Source organism: Choloepus didactylus, chromosome 15 (genome assembly GCF_015220235.1).
Source record: "Choloepus didactylus isolate mChoDid1 chromosome 15, mChoDid1.pri, whole genome shotgun sequence".
Taxonomy (NCBI): domain Eukaryota; kingdom Metazoa; phylum Chordata; class Mammalia; order Pilosa; family Megalonychidae; genus Choloepus; species Choloepus didactylus.
Genome location: NC_051321.1, coordinates 30,878,303 through 30,905,857, shown reverse-complemented (window position 1 = coordinate 30,905,857; position 27,555 = coordinate 30,878,303). Strand labels below are relative to the sequence as shown.

The 27,555-nt window shown below is 50.8% G+C and overlaps 1 protein-coding gene across 4 annotated transcripts in view; it reads left to right on the top strand.

The window, feature by feature from the left end:
* The window catches only part of SUFU (SUFU negative regulator of hedgehog signaling), a 139,776-nt gene extending 112,794 nt beyond the window's left edge, over positions 1–26,982 (top strand). For 2 of the 4 annotated variants that reach the window (XM_037804348.1, XM_037804347.1), the window contains exons 9-12: positions 11,697–11,831; positions 13,655–13,793; positions 23,148–23,216; positions 25,764–26,982. In XM_037804348.1, the coding sequence (XP_037660276.1) occupies positions 11,697–11,831; positions 13,655–13,793; positions 23,148–23,216; positions 25,764–25,853 (433 nt within the window). In that variant the 3' untranslated portion in view covers positions 25,854–26,982. Of the gene's footprint in view, positions 1–11,696; positions 11,832–13,654; positions 13,794–23,147; positions 23,217–24,682; positions 24,768–25,731 lie in introns of all 4 variants that reach the window. The other 2 variants (XM_037804349.1, XR_005211839.1) reach the window with 2 other exon arrangements.
* Positions 26,983–27,555: the final 573 nt, after the last annotated feature.

Genomic DNA, 27,555 nt, shown 5'->3' with positions numbered 1-27,555 from the left:
TTATTTGGTGACTCTACCATCCAGAAGCCATGAGAATTGGGCTCCTTAGCAAGAGCCTGGAGAAGCCTCTACCACCACCTCAGAGTGACTTTCGAGTCCAGCCAGTAGGTTTCTTCAGCCAGCTGCCTTGAAGTAACTGGCTTGAAGCACCATGGTCCTCTCCTGGCCGCAGAAGATGGCCAGGCTGGGTTATGGGGTAGCTAGCAGCTCTACTTTGAGTCTGAGCCCTGTCCCAGGGGCCACATTCCTTCCCATGAGAATGGCTTCTCACTCTGGGCCCCTTTGGCACTAGCAGGAGGCTGGGAGGTTCATGTATGCTTGAAGGCTCAAGCAGATTGCCAGTAACCTGTAGACAGTCTCAGTCCAGAAGGCCCTCCTGCCTCTGGAAAGCCAGGGGGTCTCTGGGCAGTAGGGCAGGAGCTCCTGCAGAGGACATACTCCTCCTGCCCCTCTCATGTGTCTGAGACAGGCCTGAGGTCTCACTCCCTGTCTTGGGTTTACTTCTGGCTGCTGAGCCCCTAGGCCTTATGAAGGGACACAAGGCTCTGGGTTCTTGTAGGCGCACACACAGCCCCACTCAGCCCACCCCCTGACTGGGCCTGGGGGCATCAGATCCGGTCAGAGGGCCATCTGTAGACTTAAGGTGGAGAGGCTGCTGCCTCCAACCTTTGGCCTGAGTTGCTGAGACACAGAGGGAAGGGTGGGGAACAGACTCAGGGTGCCAGCCCTCTTGGGTAGTCTCCCCTGCCTGCAGCTCACATGTGCCCAGTCAGAGCTCTGAAATGCCAGAATCTGCAGTCTGGAGGGAATCAGAATGTCTCCTCTGAAGTTCTCGGTGCTGGTTTTGGATTTTTTAGCAATTGGTTGAGAAATTATTCCTCTCCCTTTGCCAAGAACATTTTCCAACATACTCAAGTCTCCAAGCCTCCAGCTCCCCGTTATCTCAGGATCGATGGTGATGAAGGCAGTTCAGATTAGCCAGCACAAGCATAATATCTGTGCTGCCCACTTGGGGACCTGACCCCATTTCAGATAAACTGCATGGATTGCGACTGAAAACACCGACCCAAAATGTGCTGGCACCAGTGTTTGCTCCTCTCCCTGTGGGGGAGCAGCCAGTGTGGGCCTTATTTTTGTCTAAGTGTCTGGTTTTCCTTTAGTCAGGATTTCTGGGCTGGAGAGCTCTGAAGCATGGGGCTTCATGGCTCTGTGCATGGTATGAGGAGGCTACAGAGGGTCAGAACAGCTGATTCAGGATGGGTTAGCAAGTGGATTCTAGCCTATTTGGGAGAGTTGGGCACTCACTCTTTTCACACCTCAACAGCAACCAATGTTCTTACATAGTGCTTACTGTGTGCCAACTAATGCTCTAAGTGCTTTATACATATATTAATTAAATTCATCCTCATAGCCATTCTATGAAATGATAATCTTATTGTCCCCTTTTTATAGATGACAAAACTGAAGTATAGATAGACTAACAAGTAGCTTATCCAAGGTTAGCAAGGGTGGAGCTTGGGAGGTCTTGTCAATCAATAAAACGGTTTGATCTTCCTTACCCATTCACAGGGACCCCCTGCAATAAGACTCGTCTCCGGGTTAGTAGTGACCCTCACTGGTGGACCTCCTCTAACTGTAGCATGACACTGAAGACAAGGCTAAAGTCCCAAGTCAGGAGCTTCCTGTGCTTGTTTAACTCTAAGCAAGGACATGCCATAGCCTTGGTGAGTCCAAATCCCAGAAATAACAAGCTGTGTCATAATTGGCTCATTTATACCAAAATTGCTTTTTGACACAAGGCCCATTTTCTTCATGTTCAGAAACAAAAGCAGTCCTATCTCCAGCCCCTCCACCACCTAGGGGCCAGGGATTGATTTCTTTCTTTTGTGAAGCCTTACTTCCTGCTTCCCAGAAAGCCAGGCCCCTCTGGGTAACCTGCTACTCTCCCAGTCTCTGTTGCCAGTCCCCCTCCCACTGCCTTCCCAGAGAGTCCTTGGCCCTCTTTGTGGCTTCTTCCAGCATTTCACAACCTTTGCATTCCAGCCATGAAATTTGTATCTTGACTTTTCCCAAGATGATCAGTTGAGAAAAGCCTCCTTTAGCTTGCTGGCGCCTCCCTTCCCACTGCCTGCTCGGATGAGTTTGGAAAGCATGGGAAGCAACCACTTCGTGCCACTGAGGACAGGCTCACTTAAAGACTGCCACCTTCCAACGTTTGTATGGGCCTGGGGGAAAACATCATAGCCATCCTCTCTGTCTGAGGTCATCTAGTTAGAAATGGGCTGCTCTTTGGAGTCTGCCCTCAGCTCCCATCTCTCCACAGTGATTTGGGGGCTGCCCGTGGCCAGGTACATTGCATGGGGATGTTTGCATTTCTATAAACTGTTGATCACAGAGCTGGCAACCCGCGCCAATATTCCTGGGCCTCCTCTCTCTGCCAGTGACTCACTGATTGAGAGTGGGTGGACCTTCAGGGAGCTCTCTGGGTCAGGCCCCCTCCCAGAGTGGGGAGGGGCTTGTGCGTGTGCGCACCTGTGTGTTGGAAGGGGAAGGTTCCGGACTGTGGGAGAAGCACTTTGTGGTGGAAGCAAACTAGCCTCATTGCTGAGCCAAGTTTCTTGGTCTTCTGGAACTGCACAAGCAACTTTTAACTCATTTTCTTTGCCTTGATTTCCTGGAGAATTAAGGTTCTGTAGCATGAATTCTCATGTTCTGATATTCATATCTACTCCCCTTCCCCCCCACATACATGTGCACACATATGATTCTCTCCACTCTGTACTATTATAGGGTCTCTGCCCCATCTCTTTGGCTTTCTGTATGGGGAGACCGCTGTCTCCCTTCCCATCTTGAATAGCTTATAACCTAGCAGAGAGTCATCCCTTGAAGAAAAGTTCTGTTTTGTTTTTCTCAGCTTATGAGTCCCATGAAGATTTATTAGAAGAAAGTATCTAGTTTGCATGCAACCTACCAGTGAGTTAGAATGAAGGAAGGTGAGTTTCCCTCTGGGAAGTCAGCTGGGCTGTTGTCACCGTTCTCACACAGGGCTGTCTGGTAGCCCAGACCTCGTGGGTCCACGTCAGTGTAGCGGCCAGCCTGGAGCCTGATTCTGTCTCGCTAGCTTCCCCTCCCACTCCCACGCTGGGGAAGTACAGTTGTTTTCACTAGAGAGAACACACAGGGAGAACCAACCTCCTCTCGGGGCCCTCACCAGGCTCTGCAGGGCGGACAGGAGAAAGGGCCCAGGCCTCTCAGCTCCCTGCTTTGTGCTTGCCTTGCTATGATCCATGTTTGTTGTGCTAAGTGCCTTTACAGGTCTTCTCAGAAATACACATTTGAAAGTGAAGAACAGGGGACTTTGCAGGGTCGTTATGTGCCTTTCCCATAAGTACACTTTGGAAAGGGCAGAACAAGGAGTTCCACAGCAAATCTGGCATGGGTAAATTTCTGTTTAACCCCATGCTCTATTCCACTTTCCCAAAGAGATTAAGCCATGACCACTGTTAACACCCCAACTTCAGAGTTCATCACTGGTGCTTGAATTCTCAGTCCAAACACTGCATCCCCCTTCCCCGGGTTGCACAATCAGGAGTATTTTTATCATCCATCCTTGATCCTCAGTGTCACCAACACTTCAGCAGTGAGTCACTTCTCCAGGGAAGAGAAAAGGAAGGCTCAAAGGTGAGAGCTGGAGAGGGGAAACGACTCAGTGTCTCAAAAAAGGGAAAGCCAAGAGCTCCAGCTGGCATGGCCCATTTAGGAAAGTGGGGGTCCTAATATCCCACCCAAATCAGAAGGCAAGGCCAGTGGGTGGAGGTTTCTGGTTCCCAGAAGAGTTAGTAGTTGATTAGGAAGTCTCTAGCCTTTAGGCAAGCTTTACCTTCTTCAGCCACACTCTATCCCACCTTTCCTTTATCATAGTCCATCCTGGTGAATTTCATATAGTGAAAATATTGCATTTTATCATTTGGTTATTGGTATTTATCTACTTGGTGCCTGGTCCACTGCGTATGTGTGTATGCTTAACAGTAACTGTGGAGGAAGACTGGTTCCGCTCTTTCCATACTCAACCCAGAAGGAGGACCTGTAAGTAGCTCTCTCTCTGGAAAGTTCAGTGTTTTTACCAGCAATCAGAAAGCAGAGGGAGTAATCTGCCAGGCTAGAGGCAGATGCCAGACTAAATCCACTTCACCTCCAAGTAGTTGCCAACTCCAGTGCTTCACCAAGGAGAAGGCCCCAATGCGTGTGGTCACTGCAGATGTCATGGCTGTCACAGGACAGAGATTGTGGCTAAAAGAAAGTTTGGGGTTCAGCTCCTCTCCTTTCCATTCCTGCTATAGTTGATAGAATATAACCAGTACCCTTAGGCTAAAACAGAAGAATTAAGTCTTTTCAGTCTGAAGAGACCAGGGTGGAGAGGAAACACAGATAAGGTTCTGTCAGTCTGTAAAGTGCAGGTAGGATGAACAGGGCCATGCACTATAAACTACACTGTACTAGAAATCAGGAATCTCCCGTGACGCTGAAGAGAGAGGGTATTTTAGGGTATATAAAATGTCACCTTACCTTATGCAGTAGGAAGTGTAAATATAGTATGTGTTATGTAGGGAGATGTTAATGAAGAAATAAAAGGAAAGATTTAGGTCGATTTCTGAATTACTGAAAGTCTTCTGTTGACGTGCCTCTAAGCCATCTCGTAAACCATCCCTTTCTGCTCCCAATACAGGAAGAATCCTGGGCTGGACATGTTCTTGTGGCTGAGCAATATTGAACATCATCATGTGCCAGGCTCTGTACTCTGGACTGCCATTGTCTCCATTTTGCAAATGAGAAAACTGCGGGCTTATATAGATGTATAACGTATCCAGGGGCAAACTTCTAGGAATAAGTGCTAGAGCAGGGATTGGAAGCCTGGGTTGTTTGGACCTAGGTTGTTTGCCTCCTCACCACTTTATGCTGTCAAAGAGGACTAAAATTGGAGTTGGTGTCTGCCAATTCACAGGAAAAGAGAACTGGAAAGAGGGCCTTGGAAGTCTGTATATCAGTGCACAGAGTAAAGCTGGTATTTTAGTCTGCCTGGAAATAAAGGAGAGTGGCAGGTCAAGGGAGACCATTTGGATGAGAGAAGCTACTAAACAATAAAGTGAAATCTGCTGGAGAATATGCTCTATCAGAATGAATGAGGAAGATACATGCATACTAGGAAACAGGCTTTAATGTGAGAAAGAGGCCAGCGGAATCACTAAGGTGATTCCATGATGACAGCTGTGCAGCAAGAATGGAGGGCAAACAGTCCAGACTGGAGTAGGTTAGAAGGATCCTCTGGAGAGCTGTCTTCAAGAAGATAACCTTTATTAATACTTAATGTAGACAACTGGTATTTAATTTAGGATTGAATTAGTAATAAACACATAGAAAATTGACAGTTATTAAATTCAAAGAAAATAGAAAATTACACCAAAAAGTAAAAGTAATCATAGTACACTACATGGCTCAGCTGTAAATAGCATTGACATAGTATTATAATGAAAACACTTAATATTGTTCCAAACTTATGATAACATTTATTTTGAGAGGATGGGGAGGCAGGAGGTGGGATGGGAGAGAGCTAAAAGCTCATCTTCCATAATGAGAAGTCAATAGGTAAAGCCTTAAACTGAAATACTAGGAAGCAGCAATAAAATATATTAGATATATTGATAAAATACAAAAAAAAAATCATCTAAAAAAGGTGACAGTGCTTGTCTCTAAGGAAGGGGGAGTGGGAAAACTGCTGACTATTATAATAAGCCTCATATAGCTATTTGACTCTTTAAACTTTAAAAAAGTCAAAACTCTTGATGAAGAGAAAGGATGACCCATTCCAGGTAAAAAATTTTAAAAATGACACCGAGGCAAGCCCTGGTCATGAAGAGGAACTCCACCTTCCCCAGCAGCAAGCTAAGGCTTGCAGGTGAGTAGTGGACAACTGTCTGACAGACCTCATGGAAAGCATCTGTTGGGGTAAAGGAAATGATGAGGGAACTCTGCTGGGGCCTCCCCCTCACCAGCAAGGAGGTTGATGAAGGAGAAGAGACAGGACCTTTTGAGAAAGCAGCATTGGCACAGCAGATGGAATTCAGGAGGGAAAACCCTGGGCTCTGTCAGAGCACCATCTGGTCAGCAGTCCCCAAAGGGGGTCCCCACAGCATTTTAGGGGTTTTTGTTAGGTGTTATGTGAAAGGAGGGTTCTCTGACTAGGGTGGGAAATACTGGCTTACACAAAATGAAAGCAGTTTGTTTTCTCCCTATAGTCCTCCTCAGAGTCTTCAAAATGCCAACATTCTGTAACTCTAATCTGAGAGGTGGCATCTTGCATTCCCCAGTCCTTGTCACACCTGCTTTTCTAGAAGCTTCTCTCAGATTAAAATTCCATTAAATGCCCTTTCAGAAGCCCTGCCCTGTCTTCTAAGAAGGCCCTGCCCTGTCTTCTTTGAAGTGTTCAGGGGGAAAGATAGATGTCTTTTCATGTTCTGGAACCCCAGAAGAAAAGACTCAAAATGGATGGGAGGTTCTTGAGAAATAATGTGGTTACATTTTAACTGATATCAAGAAGACCTGAGTTTTTTGTTTCAGCTCTTTGCTCATTGTGTGATCTTGGACTAGTTATTTAAGTCTCTGAGTTTCAGTTTCCTCATCTGTAAAATGGGAAACATAGTGCCTATTTATAGGGTTGTGGTGAAAATGAAAGGAAACAAAGTATGTAAAGGGTTTAGCAGAAGACCTGACATCAAGGTCTGTGCTCTTTAAAAGGCATCTCAATATTATTACTGTGAAGGGCCCCTGAAAATAAAAAGGAGGTGTAATACCCCCAGGAACCGGGAGAGGTATGTCTAGAATCCTTCACACAACTCAGATTTTTAGAAGAATTTGGATAAAAGCTGAAAAGAGAAGTATGTTTTACCAGTACAGACATTAAGGAAAGGAACACGGTCAAGAAAAGCTGAAACTCAAGATGAACTGAGTGTTGAGGGGGAAGAAAAAAAGGTGCTATGGCCAGCAAAAAGGACTTTATTTTTTGTACTTCTCTTTGGAACAAGAAGAAGGAGACCTGAGCTCTGTTTGTTTGGACAAGCAGAGTGACATTGACTTAATCAGTGGTGAAGAGAAAGCAGAATTTACTCGATTTCTGTTATGCTTCTGTCACAAAAAGAATGATCATCAGACTAGGAAAGTTCAAACAGGCATTGATAAGAGAAATTGAAGAAAGGATTTCAAATCTCCTGGTCCACTTGTATGGTGCCCTCACAATACCAAATTGGCAGATGAGGTTCCTGAAGCTGGTATCAGTAATCTTTGAGGGAAAAGGGAGAGAAGTATTAGTTGACTGGAAGTACTCAGAAGTTTCAAGATGCCAAAAGCATCTTGCACTCTCTAGTGAACTCATTGTTACTCTCAGGGAAAATTCTGGACTAAATTATTTAGCCAGTAGGCTGTGCACTCTCTTAAAGAGAAACAGTGAGCCTGAAGAGTCAGCATGGATTCATAGAGTCAGGCATGCCAGGCCATCCTCAGTGGCCTTTTAGAAAGGGTTACCTGCCTGATAACTGTGCTGTAGACCTGGTATCGGGGGTGTAGCAAGACATTTTGAGATTATCTTCTGGCCTGTAATAGGCAGGCAAGACAGAGTATCCGGAAGGGGAAGGGGCTTGAATGAGGGGGTGGTTGAGTTGATGTATAATTGGTTAAATGAGCATACCTAAAGAGTAATGACATCAATTCTTCACCGTGTCTTCTGCCCAGCTCTGTCCTGTTCACATTTAATCAAACCCTGGGATGAGAACATGGAATGGTGAGTTTATCTGTATTGTCAGTGATATGAAGTCAGGAGGGAATGCCAATATGATGGATGCCAGAGTCAGGTTTCAGAAATATCCAGACTGCCTGGAACACTAGCCAGATAATGCAGAATTGTGCTCTTAACTCCAGTCAACAGTACAAACACAAGATGGGAGAGAAGAGGTCTAAGAGCAGCTCATGGGAGAAAGCCTGAGGGAGATTTTGTTGACAGAGGGAGTGCAGTGTGAGTTGGTAGTGTGATGAGGTTACAAAGAATAGACTATTTGATGACAGTTTTAATAGAAATAAAGTGTCCCAAACAAGAAAAACCATAGTCCCTCTGTGATCTGCACTGGTTAGACCACATAGTGTATTTTCTTCTGCACACAGCACTTCACTTCCAGACACAACACTCTAGAGTGAATCCAAGGGAGAGGGACTTGGCTGAATGGAATATTTCAGAACCGTGTCTTAAGAATCTAGTTGAAAGTTGGGACTATAGATACTGGAAAAGAAAAACTGTTGATGGGATGTGAGAGCAGTCTTAGGGATTTGAAAGGCTTTCGTGGGAAGATGAATTACTCTGGGCAATTTGAGGACCAGTGGGTGAGAACTGCAGGAAGGCAGATTGTCCTCTGTAGAAGGAAGAGGACCCTGCCAGCGCCTCCCTCAGTGGAACAAAGGCCTCAAGGATTTTTGTTGGCCTGCAGTCAGGCCTTTCCAGAGCAACAGCAGTTGACCAGGGCTTGCAATGACTTCTCAAGGAGTCAGGAAATCTTCCAAGCACCATCTCAGAGGTCCCTTCTCCCAAGGTCAGGACAAGGAACTTTGCTTAGCAGAGGGAACCCATCCTGCCAAGAGGCAGTTGGATTCTCTGCCCAGGGTAAAGGCAAACAAGTTTTTGTTAAGCCATTGGCTTTCTTGCAGAAGGAGCAGATAGACTTCTAGAGGCACCAACATCAACTCATTAATTTACTCCTCAGATATATTTTGAACGTCTACATCCCAGGCACTGTTAGATGCCTCACAGGGATCATCTTATTTAATCCTTATAATGACCTTAAAAAGGGGGTATTGTTACTAAACCCCATCAAGAGTATCTGGAGCTTAAAAAGGATGTCACTTGTCCAAGGTCACACAGGACTCAAACCCAGGTCTCTCTGACCCCAGAACGCATGCTCTTAGCCACTCTACCTCCCAGGGCACTAGCTCCTCATCTCTGGGCCCCATGCCCCTAGCAGTCCCTGTAGGTGTGGGTCGTAGGCGCCCCTTTCCTGCCTAATCCCCAAAGCTCTGCCTTCCCCTCCACTGAGAACTCAGGGAGAAAACAGCCCAGCTGAAAAATTAGGCCACACTGGTGAGCACACTACTTATTTTTTTATAACTAAGATTAAGCTGACAACCATGCAAAACATTGCAAACCTGTGTCAGCTGCAGATTTAATACCTCACCCAGCCCACACAAATAATTCATGCTTCTGCATCGATGTCCAGAAAAAACAAATCAGCAAAAAGCTGGGCTCCTGCCTATGTGGAGCAGCCGCGTTTCCATTGAAGCAGCATGCCGGAAATACCCAAGCTCCAGGACTGCAGATCTAGCATTTTGCAATTTTTTTTTTCTCTTAAAAGATTAAAGTACATTTTCAAATGATTGAAGGTTGGTGGGAGGTGTAAAATGTGGGCACTTGTCACATTAATTCTTCAGATGATTAAGTTCTATTCCATTTCTTTAAAGCTGTTTGCAGTTGGGTTTGATGTCCTCGTTCCGGGTGAGTGTGTTGTAGCAGTTACCAAGGTGACTTTAGCTGACTTTCAACAATTTATTTTTCCCTCCAGCCTGAGACGTCTCTAGCCCTGTGCGCTGTTGATTCTTCTCTGCTATCTCCCCACCCCCCCACCCCGGTTCCTGTTCATCAGCATTTTTGTCTGTGCCCGAGAGGCTGGGATCTTCTAGCAGGCTCAGCCCCTTTCGGGAGCATGGGGCTGCGTTGATGCTGGAACCCAGTGTCACATGGCACAGGGGAGTGATTGTGAGAGTCACGCTCTGGCTCTCCCGCTGACTCTGTGGCCTCGCACTTGTCACCTCACCTCTCTGAGTTTCAGTTTCCTCATCTGTAAAAGAATTCATAATGGAAGCTACTTCTGGTGCTTGCTATGAATGAATCTATGGACTTTGTCCGGAGCCTGACACAGAGTAAAGGCTTGAGAATGTGGACAAATGTGAGCTGCTGTTATTTCAGGAGTTCTGCTCTTGTTTGGGCCCTGAGGGCACCCCCGTGTCACGCCATCAGGTGGTGCCTGACCAAGTTACAATGGGATATTGCCCTTCTCAAGGGAGGCCCCTATATTGGCCTGCCACAGATCAGCTCCATGGCCTCGGATGAGTTCCTGCCTCTCTTTTGTAAAGTAAAGATGTTGATTAAACAGCTTCACCCTGGACCTGAAATTCCATGACCCCCTGGGCCACAGCATTTGTCCCCTTCACAAGTCTTAAAAGAGGGTTTGTCAAAGGAGAAGCTGGGAGGGTGGAGGGCGGTTTCAGAATCGGCTTTGGGAGAGCAGAGGAGGGACGGCTTTGTGAAAGAGCAGTCCAATCTGGGTGTGGGTCCTCCTAGGGGAGGAGGAGGCCAGCTGGTGGGAGCGGTCTGCATTACCTTGGAGGCCATTTTAAACCTCTGCCCCTGCAGGCCCCGTGCAGTCCTGTGTCACTCTCCATCCTTTTGCTTGCTGACCTCACCCTTCCCCTAGGGAGGTGCTTTGCTTGCAGAGATGCCTCATCATTGACATCAGGCCCCAGCACTTGGCTTCTGGTGCGTGTGGAGGTTGGGCCTACCCCTCAGCGGCTGCCTGGCTGTGGTGCCCAAACATCCTGGGTGGCTCCTACCACATGAATGATGAATAACTAGAGCCTCTCACCCAGCCTTTTGACCGACAGTTAGGGAATTGTTCTAAGATTCACAAGCCCAAACTAGGATCCGGCTTTTTGAATGTGATCAGTGGGTAACCCTCATTCCTGGCTGAGGCATATTTGAGAGGTTGTTGGGAGGGGGGAGCTGAATTGGAAAGAGCAAATCTTAATTTGCAAAGGGACTCCGTGGCTCAGCTGTGAGACAAGCTGTTGGTGGAAAGCAGGGCAGGAAGGAGTGTGAGGCAGCAGCGACTGCTCACCGAGGCCAAGGCCACAGTCCGCAGGAATCTGGTGCAGGGCTCCTAGAGCCTTAGAGCCCAGCAGGGCAGGGGCTCAGTTCTGCCTCCAGCCAAGCCCACTGGTCCTGACTCCTGAGAACCCAGTTTCCACCCCCTCAATGAGGATTGTATCATTTCCTGGCCAGATGAAGGATGTGTATGTCACTACAGCTCCAGCCATTAGCATGCTGGAATATGCGTGCTCAGAGCCTTTTCAGGTCAGCTGGAAGGAACCTCCTGGAACTGCATCTCATATGCTCTGTCACCCTGCCTTGGAGAATTAGGGTGGGCCTCAGGCTCCAGGGTAGAGGAATGAGGGCTCCAAGAAGCTCCTGCTGACTTCATAGGGTAAAACAAGCCACTGTGACATAAGCTACAATATAATGTGTTGGCCAAAGATGTAGCCTTTAGAATCTGACTTACCTGGGACCAAATCCCAGCTCCATCCACTCACTGGCTGTGCAACCTGGACAAGTTACTTAACTTCCCTGATCCCTAGTTCCTTATCTGTAATAATGGAGGAGTTGTGAGGAGTAGCCAGTCAGTGCCCAACGGTGGCTGTTGTGATTGTCTTCATCATCATCAGTCACAGTTATTGCTATGATTATTCAGGATCCTAGCCTAAGGGACTTCCATCTTGATCCTCCCTAGTGTTTTACCTGTGCTGAACCTGTTCCTGTGCTTTCTTTGCAGGAGCCGCAAAGACAGCCTGGAAAGCGACAGCTCCACGGCCATTATTCCCCATGAGCTGATCCGGACGCGGCAACTCGAGAGCGTACATCTGAAATTCAACCAGGAGTCTGGAGCCCTCATTCCTCTCTGCCTAAGGTGAGGCCAGACAACCACACCACTCTGCCCAGCCCCGCAGTGTCCATCTTGGCCTCCAGGGGGCACATAAGTGCCTCTGCCAACCTCCAATTGTCATCCATAGCCCTGGAGGAGTCACCAGGCCCATGCTTGCCATGTCCCTACATGCCGAGGCAGAGTCTGGGCTTCGGGGCAGGAAGAAGGAGAATTCTCCAGCCCAAGCTTCTGGCCAGCCCAGGTGGTGAGAAGTCTGCCAGCAATGGGGGCCGGCCAGCCTGTGGATCATCCCTAGAGAGGGGCTCTCTTGTCTGCATCTCCTATCTAGCCCTGAGTGGCCAAGAAGTCCCACTGGTCTCCAGTCTGATTCCTTGGTAGACAGACCTTCCTCATTTGCAAGCTTTTTAAGTCCAAGAATCACCCACAGGGGATAGGTGCTGAAGCACTTGCTTTCAACCAAACATTGTCCCTCAGCTCTGCTCCCCTTAGAAAGGTTCAGTGCCTGAAGGAGTCGCTGATGCCCCCAGCTATCCCACAAGCCCAAAGTCTCGGGGGGTGGCAGGGTCACTAGCAGCACTGGATTTGGAGGGGCAGGAGTTCTGATGGATGGGGCTCGATTTTCTTCTGCTTGCCACTTTTCCCATGCAAAACACTCAGTTCTCCAAACCCAGTGGCCGGCCCAGCAGACTCCTTGAGGGACCAGGAAGCCCAGCTGTGTCCCTTCTGTGCTGACAACAGTGCCGGAAACCCAGCCCTGTGGCCAGAATTCAGCTCTGTGCTCCTGGGATGCTGCACTGGGCTGAAGCTGTTGTAGCTGGCTTCCCCACAGCCCTCTGGAGTTCCTCTCTCACTTTTGTGTCAGGGGAGGCAACAAGAAGAACTTGAAGCTTGGAGAACCAAAACAAGGAAGAAGGGGGTTTCCTGGAGCCTGGGAAAGGAGCTTGGATTGGAACCAGTGTTGGCCAGCCACCCTGGGCAGGAAGGCAAAGATAGCAAATCACCTCAGAAAGCAGGACCTGGCAGCGCCTGCCGCCATGACCCCAGCCATTTCTTCCCATGCTACTTCTCTTGCCCAGACTCAGGGTCTTTAGGCTGGTGAAGAGTTAATCTGCCGCAGCCTGAGAAAGCAAAGAGCCTGTTTTGCGTCCTTTGCCCATGGGCATCTCTGGCTCACTGGTTGCCCCTGCCTGCCCTTCCCTCAGGAGTATTTCCAGACTGGATATTAACAGTAACTTCTTGTAGCTCCCTCAGAATGACCCAATGTGGCTTCGGCTTTTTATTTTTAAAGATGTTGGTGGCTTTGGAGCTAGCCATTTAGATCTTCTGGGAAGACCCAGAAGCAGGTAGAAGATTCTGCCCCCGACACAAGGATTGTGCTGTGGAAGGCACTATACCATTATCCCAGGGGCTCAGGAAATTTGTTTGTAGGTACCACTTCCCCCACCCTCCACCAACGGGTGTCCCCACAGCTCTGCTCTGGGTGTGACCTTGGGCACGTTGTTTGCTTCCCTCTCTGGCCTCAGTTTTCTCATCAGAACATGAGGGAATAGGACTCTGCTACCTCTGCCATCCCTTTGAACTCTGATGGAGTGCTGTCGCTGCTAGCTTTGAGCACTCTGGAAGAGTGACATTAAAGAATGTGTGAGAGAGGCTTCTCTGAAGGCTTTGAAATAAGCATTTTTGTTTCATCCTCTGTTAGTGGGCAGGTGGGCAGTCAGTGGGGCCTTTGCCAGGCACCCCAACCCAGGGAGCAGAGCCCCCACACCCCCAGAGCCCTAGCCTGGCCTGCTGCTCTTGGGGCTCTTTCCAGGCCCAGCCCCTCACTGTCTCCATGTTCCCACCCCCAGGGGCAGGCTCCTGCATGGACGGCACTTTACATATAAAAGTATCACGGGTGACATGGCCATCACATTTGTCTCCACGGGAGTGGAAGGCGCCTTTGCCACCGAGGAGCATCCTTACGCAGCTCATGGACCCTGGTTACAAGTGAGAAGGCTCTTTTTTCTTCCCTACCTTCTTTCCTTCCGTAGGCTCTTCCCTTGCTAGTTCCTTCCCTCTCCTACCTTGGCAGATGTTGGTGCCACCCCTTCCTGAGGGGCTGGCTACGAGAAACCTCTTGGAGTCCAGACTTTTTTCTTTTTTTTACAGACACATTTAAAACATAAACACACACAAGCACACAAAAGGTCTTTAACCTTAGAATTTTTCTATAAAGGTAGCAGTAAACAGTTTACCTAAATAACATTTGTTGATACAATCTCTTTCCTTTTTCTTAATATTTAAAAAACATGAGTATTTAAATTGACACAACCTTTTAGGAAAATAATTTGAGAATTCATTGCTCTAACAGGCAATGGTGTATGTGTGTGTGTGTGTGTGTGTGTGTGTAGGCTCATTTCTCTGCCTTTTCCTTCTCTCTTTAAACCTTATACTTGAACTGAAGCTATTCATGTATTCATTCAGAAAACATTTGCAAAGGGGTCTACTGACTAGTAGAAGAAACAATTATTTAAACATTTCCAGTGCAATATACCACCACAGACAGCATGAAAGACATCTATACAGGGTGCTCTGCAATGGAAAGAAGCAAATGGCCAGTTCTTTGGACAGAAAAGCTTCAAAGAAGTGAAACTTGAGCTGAGTCTTGAAAACATAAGTGCTCACCATGTAGAGGAGGGAAGAAGGGGGTCCCAGCGGGGGGAGTGGGAAGAGACATGGCTGCAGCCGGCAGGAGGGGTAGGAGGTGGAAGTACAGAAAAAACAGGAAGAGACAAGGCTAGGGATGTGGAGGGTGGATCGTGCTGTCTGTCCTGTCAGCTCCAGGAGTGCTTCCTGGCCTGCTTCCCCTGTCACCTGAGACACTAGAGATGCCTCTCCAGGCTCTGTCCATTGGGAAGTTCTGTTCCCATTGAAATCCAGGTTTGAGGGATGTAGGGCTTTCTGCACCCTGGGTAAGCCAAAGCACAGGAAACTGAGAATGAAGCAGGATGGGAGAGGATGTGTGGAATCCACTCTGCGGGGGCCCATATATCAATCTTGTCAGAATTCGTAGAAAGCAGGCATGCGTACCTGGACCTGGCACTGGGATGGGCAGGTCTCAGCAGCCAGTGTGCCCCCCTACCCCACCACTCCATCCCACACCTAATGGCTCTCCATTCCTCTCGATAGAAACCCAGCTTGTCTGAGCAGAAACCTGCTGGCTTGTCCAGAACATTTTGTCCCTCCCTTGCTCTTCTGGCCGGAGCACAGCTTCAAAGCAGCTGCCAAGTAAGGCTCTGGAGCCTGAGAGCCACCGGCCTCCTTCCAGCTCCCACCCTTTCCCAGGTCTCTAACGGGTGCTGGTCCAGCACACTCCCAAACACTTGGAAGGAACAGCATCCTTTTTCGTTTTCGTTCATTTGTTGGGAGTGAGAGGAAGAAATACTTTACCTTAACTCTCTCGGGATTATCAAGAAAGGGAATCTGACCCAAATCCAAAAAGTGGCCACATCTTGTTTGTGGGGTAGTTGGGGTGAATTACAATGGGGAGGGGAGGGAAATTATGCTCGTTTTGTGGGTTTAACCCTGTCTAGGGGGTGCTGTCTGTGAAATATTTATACTCTTAATATGGCATTCTTTTTGTCTGTTTGTGTGTATGTGTGTGTGCAGCAAAATTTCTCCTCCTTCAGACTAGCTCCCCCCACCACTACCACCAAAATACTAACCCTTAATTAAAACAAACAGCAAACAAAGGCCACCAACCACATTCCCCAGACTAAGCGGAGGTAGAATGGAAGCTAGTGCTTTAGGGATATTGTGTTCTATAAATTATCTTGCCTTTTTCCACTGTTGTTATTATATTGTTTCATAACAAAATTACTTTGAACCATAAAGTTATAAATACATTTTAAAAGTCCCACTTGGTAACATTAGATTTCTGTCCATGTGGTATTGGTAGTTACTGTAACAAAAGCTCTAGAGTGTAACATTTGAAATTAGCCCAGCACAAGTGGAAAGGGCCTCCCTCACCCCCCAGCTATGCCCCAGGCTGCCTCAGCTGTCCCTTTGGAGAGCAAAAGGGGAGCAAACCTATTTCCTGGGCAGAACTGGTGAGGAGGAAGGTGGTGGGGACTGTGCAGGAGACCCCAGCCCCTAAGAGTTGAGATTCATCGTTCCCAGGCAGTGACGACATGCTGACAGGTCTCGGCAAAAGTGTCCTCAGCCGTTACGTGTCTTGAAGGTTTAAGCACATTTTCTTGGGAAAGAAGGGACTAGGGTCTTTCCAAAGAAATTTCCAAGAAATTCCATCCATTTATGCTTCTCATCCTCATCTCTGAACCTGTCCCTGGAGTTCTGCCATCTCCGTTGGACCTTCTTCCCTCCCCAGTAGCAAAGGCCTCTGGGAGGTTTCTGCTGGGAATACCTCCCTGCCCTGGGGAGGAAGAGTGGTCACCATTTTCAGTTTCACAGACCAGGAACCTGGACCCCCACTCACACAGGCCCCTCTGCAGACTCAGCAGATTTCACCTTGCTCCTTAGCTCCCCACAGAGTCTTCTGGACTCAACCACATGCTGAAGGGGGAAGGGGAAAACCCTTATGCCCACCGGCTACCAGCATCCCTCCTCCCAGACCCACGGCCTCCTCATTTCCTTGGCAGCCCCTCAGCGAGCTGGAGCACTCAGCACCCTCTGACTCCCCAACACATGGCCCCCCTCCCTTGGGCTGTTGCCTGGGGAACCAGGGAGCGGTGGGAACGAGCCGCTGGCCTCGGCGTGTTTCAATAAAGTTGCTGTGCTGGGAGCTGCTTAATCAAAGGCCTGTGTTACGGGCTCATTAGTGTGGCCCACCACGGGGGCTGGCTCACAAGGAGTCTTGGGAAGGCCAGTTGAGGCCCCCCTCCCGAGGCACGCACCCTCACTCACCGAGAGGTTTCTCAGGCCCTTTCCAAGGAGCCCTGAGAAATCCTCTGCCCCTGCCCAGCCAGATTCTCAGCTGCTCAGCCAACACCCACACCAATCCTCCCTTCCCCCCAAAAGCAGTCAGCATTTTCTCCATCTGACTGCTAGTCCGCCTTCCCCTTCAGGGTCTTGTTGCTGTGGTCACTAGGTCCTGGGAATCTGGGCTTGTAATTACTTGTAGATCTCCAGGTGTCCCTGTGAGGCTGGCTGTCTCCCCAGGGGTCTCCAGGACCTCCTAGAGGCCGGGGGTTAGGCTCGTAGGAGTGAGGGCCCACTCCTTTGGGCTGAGGAGAGCCCTCTGACCCTGAGCTGGGAAACTCCAATACAGAGAGGCCTGTCCTCACCTCCTGCAGGTTTGTCTTGCTCACCCTCACAGAGTTTGTGGATGTCTCCCCAGCGTCTGTTGCAGGCAACGGGGTAGGAAGGAGCTGAACACAGCAGACCCAGGACATGAAGGGACCCAGACCTGTTCTTTTGCTGCTGGACTCTCCTGTTGGTCCCAGCTGGATTAGGAGGGGCTGGGATGACTTTCTTGCATCAGCCTTCAGCAGCTTTGGAAGCCCTTACTCTCAGCCTTGGCACCTTGTTCTGGCTCCCAGCCCAGGCCTGTTATCTCTTAGGGAGAACTCTCAGTAAAGGCATCCCTCATGAGGGAAGAGTGACAAAGGAGAGCCTGAGAGAGAAGAAGGCAGAAGGTTATGGAATCTGGGCACCTTTCTGGAGCTTGTGGAATAGTCCCAGAAAGTCCTCACCCTCCTCTCCTGGACCTGCCCTGCCCTCTGTGCCCTCACCCCCCAGTCTCTCCAGGCTCAGGAAAGGCAAGGTCCCAGCACACAGAAAAGCAGGGGTGTCCGCAGTGCTGGGTTGAGCACAGAGGACATTCTCTGCCTTATGGAGGAGCTGGAGAAGCAGGAACCCAGCTCCCGTTCCACAGGCTTTTCAGTTTTCTGAGGTCAACACTTGACTCCATCTATGCTACAATTTGCTGTTTTCATCCAACTCTGGAGCTTTTCAGTAGGGTCTTCAGACCCTGGATGGGAAGCCTGCCAAGGGCCTCTCCTGCACCCCCACCCTCCCAGCTGTTCTGCATTCCCTCATCCCAGTGACTCTAACAAGCCTGTCTCCCCTGACTCTGTCAACACAGGAGCCCGGCCCAGAGCTGAGTTGTCCACCCATCCCCAGCCAAGGGTGATCTGAAGGGGGAGAGTTCTGGCCCCAGAGGTCACATAGGGGTCACATCACCAAATATGAAAATATTTTTTTAAGCCCTGCAATGCTTTCTCAGCTGCATGGTATCTGACAGCTCACCCAGGTGGTGCCCCCATTCCCAGCCATTTCCTACTGTCCTGTTGGGAAGCTTCAGGCTTGGGAGAAGATGCCCAGCAGCTGTTCCTAGTGGGCTTGGCTGCTCCAGGCTAGGCCCAAGAAATCACTGCAGGCTCTCCTAGCCCAGCCGCTGACTCCCCACTCCCCTCTGGACAAAGGCCCTTCTTTCTCCTGTCCCCAGCCACCCAGTTGAATGTTGTGTAAAAGATGACTTAGGAATCCCTGGCCCAGGCCCTGGGCACATCCTCTTTGGAGGCTCTACTGTTTTTTCCCTTGCCCTTGTGTATCTGGCCACACAGCCAGTGTTCTCCCTGGAGACCGTTGCTGGGCTGTCCCTGAGACCTCACGGCCAGGGGCACTCCCGTGAAGGCTTAAACCCCAGCACTGTGCCTGGGGAAGTACAGCACGCTCCCTTTCAGGAGAGGACACTGATGCCCTGCTGTGTCCTCACCGGCCAACAGCCAGGGCAGGAGTCTAAGCCTGTTTCTGGCCACCCACCAAGAATAAGGAAATGGGTGAGGCCTCACTGTGCCGCCACCGCAGCCTGGCACCCAGTGCACATGCCTCTGCCCCAGGGCCTGAGGGGACTCCAGGCTGTTTTCTGGCTTTTGTCTGACTTGCTGGGGGAGGGATGTGGACCAAACTGCTTCCTCATCCCTGCCTCCTCCACTGCCATCATGGGTGCCAGAGCAGCTTCTTGGCAGTCCCCACCACTGTAAACAAAACATTTCCTATCCTGAGAGAAGGAAAGGGAGGGAAAAAGAAAGCCAGATTTGTTGGGAAGCAGGAACAACGTGTCAACCCAAAGAGCAAACAAGGCCCTAGACAAAGTGCGGATTGTCGTACCAAAGGGAAGGAGCAGGCATTGTCAGCTGCTGTTTGCAGACTAGAAATATCATTGACCACAGACATTTGAATCGGCGTCAGATCAGCAGCACCTGCAGCAAAGCCAGGCCTCCCCAGGGCAGGCACTGACGAAAGATCACTTTTCAGGTTCCTTTCTGAAACTTGCTGGGGCCTGGAGAATGGGAGGTTATTGACAATCCTCCCTCACTACCAAGCAGCCAGGCCGTCATAAAGTGCCTAGTGTGAGCAGCCCACTGGAGTAAGCTGGAAGCTGCTGGCCTAGATTCTGAGCCCCCTCCCTGGCCAAAAAGGGTGGGGGGCATTGCTCCCATCCCACTGCTCAGTTAGATGGAGATGACCTGTAGCCACAGACTCACCCCTGTTGGTTGAACCTGGGCCCAAAGCCCCTTCCCCTTGTGCCTGAGTTATTTCCCAACACTCCCCACATCACGGTCTCCTGGGGTGCCTTTTAAAAATGCAGATGCCTTGGCCTTGCATGTTCTGATTGACATGGTCCGGATGAGGCTTAGCATCTCCATAGTTTAAAAGGTTTTCCAGGGGATTGTGCTGCTCCAGCTGGTTGGGGCTCTCACCTTCCAGCTGTGCAGAGACCCTCTTGAGCTGCTCAGGTGGCCAGGAGACTTGTGGCTGGGTGGGGTTGGGATTGCTGCTTTTCCAAGTGGAAGCCAAAGTCACTTTCCCTTTCCCCATCAGAGAAGAGGGAAGGGTCGGCCCCAAATATGCAGACTTCTAGAGTGGGGCTACCTTGCCCAGATAGGAAAAGACTATCCACTGCCATGAGCCAGACCACTGTTCCTCTAAAATCCAGGAGACTCTTCTCCTCATCTGCAAAATGGAGATGACAGTTACCTCCCCTGCAGGACCTCCAGGAAGATCCACTGAGATGATGTGGGTCAAGCACTTAACAGTGGCTGGCACCTGGGGAGGCACTGCTCCTGCTTTTGGTGGTGTTTTTGTAACTGCTGTCATTATCATAACCGTTCTTGTTATTATCTGTGGCAAAGCCAGGCAGCTCCATGGGGACCCAGTGAGTTCCAAGAGCTCCAAGCCCAGAATTGTACAGGCTTTTCCCACAGTTGCATCACAACAGCGAGTCTGTTACTCGTGAGAGAGCCCAGGAGCTGCTCCATCATAGCTATCTCCAGTGTCCTGTTGATAAGATCTGTTAACATTCTCAGCTCCAGGTCTGAAATATACAAAGAACAGGGCCTGTTTGTTCAAGCCAACCTTCTAAGGTTTAACTCCCCAGGGAAATTAAATTAGGTGCCTGGAGCTATGACAGTCTGATCGTCTGCCCTGTGTCTTTGTAGGGGATGTCACCCTTAATCAGGCAGATCTTGTGTATGATTTTTCCCCTTTAATTCTTTTAAAATAATGTGACGTTTCCAGCAGGAACCAGCAAGTCACCAAAAATGAAAATCGAGGAGGCAGAGGTGTAAAAAGGAGGAGCAACTGTGGTCTGTCCCTGCTTTGGGTCTTGCCATCCCCTCCCCCAACTGATTTCAAAATAAGTCTGCACACAGATGGTACCGATCTTGGTTGCTCCACTCAAAGCTGCCAGAGCTCCCTCTCTCCCCAGCACCAAGCCCAGACCTTTGTCAGGAGAACTGGTTCAGGAGTGAACTTAGTGTTAGTGGAGTTACCTTTCCTGTTGTTAAGAAAAACTTTCTTTGGAGTCTCACTCTGGTGGGCCACAGTCCCTGTAAACTTTTCCCCCTCTGCCCGCGCTCCCCTCACCCCGTCTCATCCCCAGCACTAGCTCCAGTCCTAGACTATTTCCCTTCTTGGCAGAGAGTCCCTCCCTTCAACTTATTTGTGGGTTAGAAATCAGCCCAGCCTGGCCCGGACTGGAGCCATTGTAATATAATTGGGTTTTAGGTATGCTTGTGTTTGTGCTAGCATTTGCAGAGATGGCAACAAGCCCTGGAAATGCCAAAAATATGAATGTGATTTTTGTGCTACTCGAGCAGACTGGTAATAACTGGTGGGGAAACTCGGGACTTCTGGGGGAGAAATCCCTGGAATGAGAGAGCAAGAGGAGCAGGGGCGTGGGCTGTGGGGGAGGGGCGGGACGGTGGGGAAGGCGCACTGTGGTCTGAGGCAGGGGCCGGGCAGTCTAGGTGTGGGGAAGGTGGAGTTGGAACCAGGGTGGGGAGGGGGCAGCCCCGGGGGGCGCATCCCAGGGCTGACTTTGCCTCTTTCCTCTGTCTCCTGCCCTGTCTCTGTCCCCACATGAGGCCTGTGTGTGCTTCTGGAACAGAAAACTTGTTGAGATGTGGACCAGCGGTCAGAGCGGTTTTGGTTCCTGCTTGTGGGCTTAGAGCCTGGGAAAGAGAGGTCTTTCAGCTTCGCTTGTCCAGACGGGGAATGGGCTACCTTCACGCCTGTGTCTGCCAGGCGCCACCAGGGCCCGCCTAGCAGAAGCGCCCAGAGTATACGTCTGGAATCAATGGATTGATGGGTGGATGAATGGAAGAATGAGTAAATGGGTAAATGTCCTGGGAGTAAGACTTCAGGATTTGGAAGCAGTACTTCAGGTACCAACTTTGGAGTCTGGACATGGTCTTGTCCCAGCCACTCACAGGCTGTGTGACATTGGGCAAAGTGTATAACCTATCTGTGCCCCAATTGCCTCATTTGAAGGAGATAAGATCTATGAACAATTCGCACAGTTCCTGGTGCGGTGGCAGTTTTTCTCCTGACTTGAGGGTAATGTTCTTGTTCATTGTTCCTACCCTACCCCATCAGCTTCTTCCTTTGGAGCCCTTGATCCTCTTTAGTCCCTGGTGATCCTGCTTCCTTTCTCTGCTGTTTCACCTTACCTCACAATCTGACTTTATTCCCAGTGTTGAAGCTTCCACTGGTTTCAATACAGCTTCTGTATCTCAGTGGATGCCTCCAGGGGAAACCTGGTGGGTATTTTCTTAAGTTCTTGATTCCCATCATTCTCCCAGGGCTGGTTTCACTCAGAGGGGCCCCTCACCCTATTCTTCAGCCTGTCCTGGCTGTTGGCCTTTCACAGTCAGATACGCTGCCCCAAGTGGGAGGGTCTTTCTCCTTTAGTGCTCATCTAGGGTGCTCAGCAGCTGCTAATGGAGACAAGCAGTCAGCCAGGGCACCGCAAGAGGGTCTGCTGCAGAGGATGGGAGCCCCATGGACAAGCACGGGTGGGGGGAGTGGGGGAAGGAAGGGGTCAGATTTGGAAGAGGAAAGATCCTCAGTCAGGACCCAATGTGGTGCAGGCATGGAGGGAGCTTGGCTTGGCCTCTTCTCTGACAGAGGAGCAGGTTGGGAAAAATGGCCCACCAGATTGAAGCAGGCCTGATTTTAGAGGCTCTAAGAGTCCAGAAGAAGAACTTGGACATTCCCCTTGGCTGTGAAAACTTCTGTACAGATGAAGGGTGGTGGTTGTGCCAGCCGAATAGTGGGGCCAGACTGTCCTAGACATCAAAGCACAAGGTGACATGGTGTCAGACTGGAGCAGCAAAGTGGAAGAGCTGGGAGGTAACCTAGAAAAGAGGCATCCCAAAGGAAGTCTTGAAGAACTTGGTGGCTGAATGGGTCAGCAGGGCAGGGATTTGGGGGTTTCCAGCCTGAGAGAAAATGGATATTGTGGAGGGAAATGAAAGAGGTTGGGCCACAATCTCCAGATTCTCCAGCAGGGACATTCTTGGATGTACCTTTCAGGGCATTTCCAGATTCCAGACAGGGTTTGTATTCCGAATCCAAACAGATTCCTTTTGTCCTATCAAGTGGTGGGGGTGGGGATGGGGGTGCTTGTGACATGTGAGCCTGGTTGGGCAAGGAGAATGTTGGCAACAGCTCTTCTCTGCCCCTCGGCTTTTCTGTTTCCCCTCCACTGCGCTGCAACTTGCAGGAGGCCTGAACAGCCAAAATAGATTCCCCACCCACCCATTTCCCTCTCCTTCTGAGGCCAGCACCACCAGCCCTCCAGATCTTCCTGCGGCTCCCTTCCCCCTTGTCCCCTGACCCCCTTTCTTCTCTGCCCCAATCACTCTGCTATTCCAAACCAGTGGTAGTGGGAGGTATTGGGGGGCGGGGAGAGGAATATTTGAGGGAAGGGCCTCTAGCCCTAGAACAGATCTCAGGGGGCTCATACCTTCTCTGTGGCCAGAGCCTGGCAGTTGGCAAAAAAGACCACATATATAAAAAATAAAAATAAAAGCTTGCCTTGTGCCTTCTTTCCAGATTCTGTTGACCGAAGAGTTTGTAGAGAAAATGTTGGAGGACTTGGAAGATTTGACTTCTCCAGAGGAAGTAAGCTGCTTTCATTCCCTCTGACAGCAGGCTGTGGTCCCCAAGAGCATGCACGTGTCTGCATGCGTGTGTGTGTGTGTGTGTGTGCATGTGCGTGTGTGTGCGTGCGTGCATGTGTGCGCGCCGGCTGGCCTGCGTCTCTGTGCTCGGCGTCTGTGAGCTCCTCTCAGGGATGTGGGGGCTGGGGGTGAGACCCTGGAGATGCTGAATGGTTCATTTCTTTTCTGTTTCCCTGAACCAACTTCCCTGCCTCACCCATCACCCTTGTAAGGACACCCAGCAAATTGTCTGAATTGCCAGCTCCTGAGCACCTCCTTGAAGAGGCAGCCAGGACCTTCAGGCTGAGACGAGTTCTTCCCCAGCCCCTGCTGTTTCCTGGCAGGTTCCCAACAAAAAGCCCACATCTGCTGCCAGAGGACATTCCACTGGGGAGTTCTGGTGGGTGGCGAGGGGCTCCTGCTCTTGCCTTGTGCCACCCAGGAGCCACTCTCCCTTCCTGCCTTCTCCAGCCATCAGCTTGCCCGTCTCGGCCTCTTCCAGCCCCAGCCCAGAGCCCGAGTTGCTGGCAGGCCAGGTGGGGGCTTGTGCCTTCCCTGGCTGCCCCTTTGGGGTACAGGAACAGAGCCCGTAATCAATCCCCTTTGTTTTTCTTCCTTGTTCCCAGCATCCTCATTTGCAGGGACTTACCTCATCCTGGAAAGTCCCTTCCCCTCCCCCTGTCTCCTCCTAACCAGCACCCCCATGGGATCTGAGCCTTCCTGGCCTCAAGGCCCGGTGGGTTAGTGGCACATTAGCAAGCTGGCCCTGCCTCTGGAGAGCTCTTCTGGGCCCTCCCCTGCCTGGGGCAGGAATAGACCCTTTCCTTGCCCTTTCTGCCAGGAAGTGTGCTTGGGGGAGAGCTTCACCGCCCAGGGGTCAGGCTTGCAAGCCAAAGGGAGGCCAGGCAAGAGCTAGGTTTCTGCCAGGGCCAGAGCTTCCAGCTGCCCAGATTCCATGGCCACTTTAGCCAGGACAGAGAGGCCTCTGATGTTCAAGAGGCTGGTGAGAGTGCACAGAGAGAGGCTCTTCTATCCAGGTCTCCAGGTGAACAGGAACTCCCCGGAGCCAGAGGTCACCCCTAATAGGATAGTGTCTTCTCTGTCCTCTGGGGTGGAGTTCGATAAATAAATTCATTCATAAGTCCAGCCTCACTGACCCTCCCAGTGCATGCCAGCCCTTGTACCAGTCACTCAAACCCCACAAGTCACTGGCCCCTGAGGCCCAGCTCCCCATTCAACCAGACAAGAGCCAGCTGCCCAGAAGCGCTTCCGGAGAGGCCTTGTCGCGCTGGCATGGCTCTGTGCCAGGCTGCTGCTTTGAGCTTGAGGGGGTGGGAGGGGACAGTCCAGGCAGGAGGGACAAGAGCCAGGGGGAGCTTAGGAAAGTAGGTCACTAAAAATGACTTTATTTTTTGCTTTCCTGTCCAGAGTCTGTCCCCACACCCTGCCCCACTCTCCACTCTGGTCCTGGCATGGACAGTCCCCCTTCAGAGGGAGGGAGAGAGGGAGCCAGCCCAGTTCCAGGCAGGCTGAGAGCACTCTTCTCTCCCTTCTGCCCTGGCCCTGACTTCTTGCCTAGTCCCAGGATGGTGGGACACATAAAAGGCAAACCCTGTTTCCAAGCTTCAGCATCAGTCCAAGTCAGTGAGCAACTATTGAACACAAACTACATGCCAGCCCGCGTGAGAGACCCTGGAATACAAAGGGAATAAGATATGTCAGCCTCCTCTCCCTCTTTCCACCACAAGGTCCCAGGCTATTGGGAGACACAAAACTGTAAGCAAATCAGTGATTCCCAGGCTGAATAGGAAGACCGTGGGCCCCTCTCAGGCTGTAACCCTGGCAAATGCATGTGAATGAACAAAGGGGAACAGGGTGGGGATTTGCTCCTCCTGAAGATGCACCAGGCTCAAGAAATCTCCAGCATCCCTCCTCCTGTTTCTCCACTCCCACCTAGGCAGCAAGTGTGGGTCTGACTTTGGGTTTGAGCCAGGGCCTCCCTCCCTTTGGACTCTATGGCAAAGGCTAGAGAGGGCAAGTTCCAGGGTCCTTCCCACACCAGCCCCTGAAAGAGAGGCCATGGTGGGGACAGGACCAGAGTTCTAGACCTTCAGCTACTTCCCTGTAGCATCTGTACTCTCTTCCTACCCCCCACCCTCCAACCCCAGGGCCTCAGGGAGCAGATTCCTTACATGCTTGTGGCGGGAGGCAGAACCAAGAAAGTGAGCAGGAGAGAGGTCAGCACAATCAAGAAAAAGTTAGAAAACATGCCTCCTCCAACCCTGGTTAATTATTGTCAGGGCAAGGGGTAAGAAGGGGTCACCAAACTCCAGCAGCTTAACCTTAACTGCCCACCTGGGTCTAGCATTTGAAGCCAGGCCTCCAGTGGCTATCTTGCTCCCAGCATCCCTGGGACAGGACCTGGCTGTGGGTCCTTGGCTCTCTAGGCAATCTTTGGGAAGATTCACTAACCATGTGCACTCTGGGTGTGTGCTTTCTCTCTCCACAGTTCAAACTTCCCAAGGAATACAGCTGGCCTGAAAAGAAGCTGAAAGTCTCCATCCTTCCCGATGTGGTGTTTGACAGTCCACTGCACTAGCCTGGGCTAGGCCCTGCAGGGGCCAACGGGGAGTCCAGCTGCTTCCTGGTGACTTCCAGTGTAACAACTGCGTAAAAGAGATTCCCACAAATAAAAGGAGAAGCGTGAGGATTACTGCACAGCCACGGCACCCACAGTCTTGGTGGGATGCTGAGCACAGGCTACAGGCCCCACCTCACCTCCAGCTCGGGGGTCTCACCTCATCCATGCCCACGGGACTGGGCCCTAGCACCACCGGGCCAGTGAGTGGGCAAATGCAAATTCCCCTCTCCTGCCGCCACAGGTTCTGGGTTGAGATTTGACTCTGGACCCTTGACTTGCCCCTGGGTTGAGACAGGCCTTGTTTCCACCCACCCCCGCCACACAGCCTGGCAGGAGGGAGGTGGAGACCCACCACTGCAAGGTTCATGTGTGGGTGCACTGCCCAGCTCAACTTGAAAACCTTTGGTAGTCAAGCTCCTCTGGCCACGGAACAATTCCCCCCATCCTGTTTGGTTTGCTTTCTCCTTATTTTATTTTTTAGAAACCGGATGGTATTCTATTTCTCTGCAAAGATGTCCAGAAGCTGTGTATATAATGTTTTTAAACAGAACTTTATTCCCAGATGAACTTTGTCATCCTCTCAGACAAGGGCCTTGGGCTGCGTCTCCCCGTGCATTGCCACAGGAGAAGATGCCCAGTGTTTGCCTGCCAGCCCAGGGCTCTGGAGAAGTCAGCTCCACAGAGAGGCTTTTCTTCCCAGCTGGGTCTGGCAGAGCTGAGGCAGGGGGGGAGAGCTGAGACACCCCCCACCCCCCAATGCAGCCACAAGCCCAATTTAGCTGGGGCGAAGAAGGGCTTCTGCTGTTTAAGTGGACTGCCTCCCTGCCCCCACCACTACCACCACCAAGGTCCAAGGACCATCAGGGTCTCCGAAACTTGGTGGACCCAGCCTCATCTTCCAGGCCTTTTCCACCCACCCAGGCCCACCTGAGAGAGGGAGAGGCCCAGCCCCTCACAAACCATCCTTACCTGCTGCTCAGGGCCTGGATTTTCAGCTTTTTCACCACCCCTGTCCCATTTCCTCATTTCCTGGGCCTCCTGGCCTCCAGGCTGCAAGACTCTGGATTATTAAAAACTGAAAAACCAACCTCTCAACATCTCTTTCACTTTGATTTTGCCAGCACTGCACTCTGTCTCTCTCCTGTCCTCCCTGCATCCATTCATTTCTCATCTTCATCTCCTATTCCTTGTCCCGTCTCCTTTCCTGCATCCCTGGCCTCTGGTGGTCCTTGATCCCTTGCTCCCAATACTGCAGCTCTTACAGTCTTCCTCCTAGAAGCCAGCCTGTCTCTGGTCCACAGTGTTGGGTTATCTCCCACTCCTGGCCTGGAACCAGCAAGCCCCTTTCCTGCCCTTTTACTCCTCCCCCACCTCCCCCCACCTCCCCGCACCCCCGGACTTAAGGGCATGCTACTTCAAGATCACTCTTCAGGCCTTTCCAAATCAAAGTCATTTCGTTTGTCAGGGACCAGGCAGACCTCTTCACAGCCTCCATCTGCCCCTGCCACATATACACGGGCCCCACCTGGCGTGCCACAGGAGGCCCATGGGGGTGCAGGACCCCTCTGATTAGGGAGCAAGCCAAAGTGCTGCCTCCAGGGGCCATGAGGGCACTGCCCCGGCTCTGCAGAGGGAGAGCCTTCTGAGGGCTTGGCCCTGC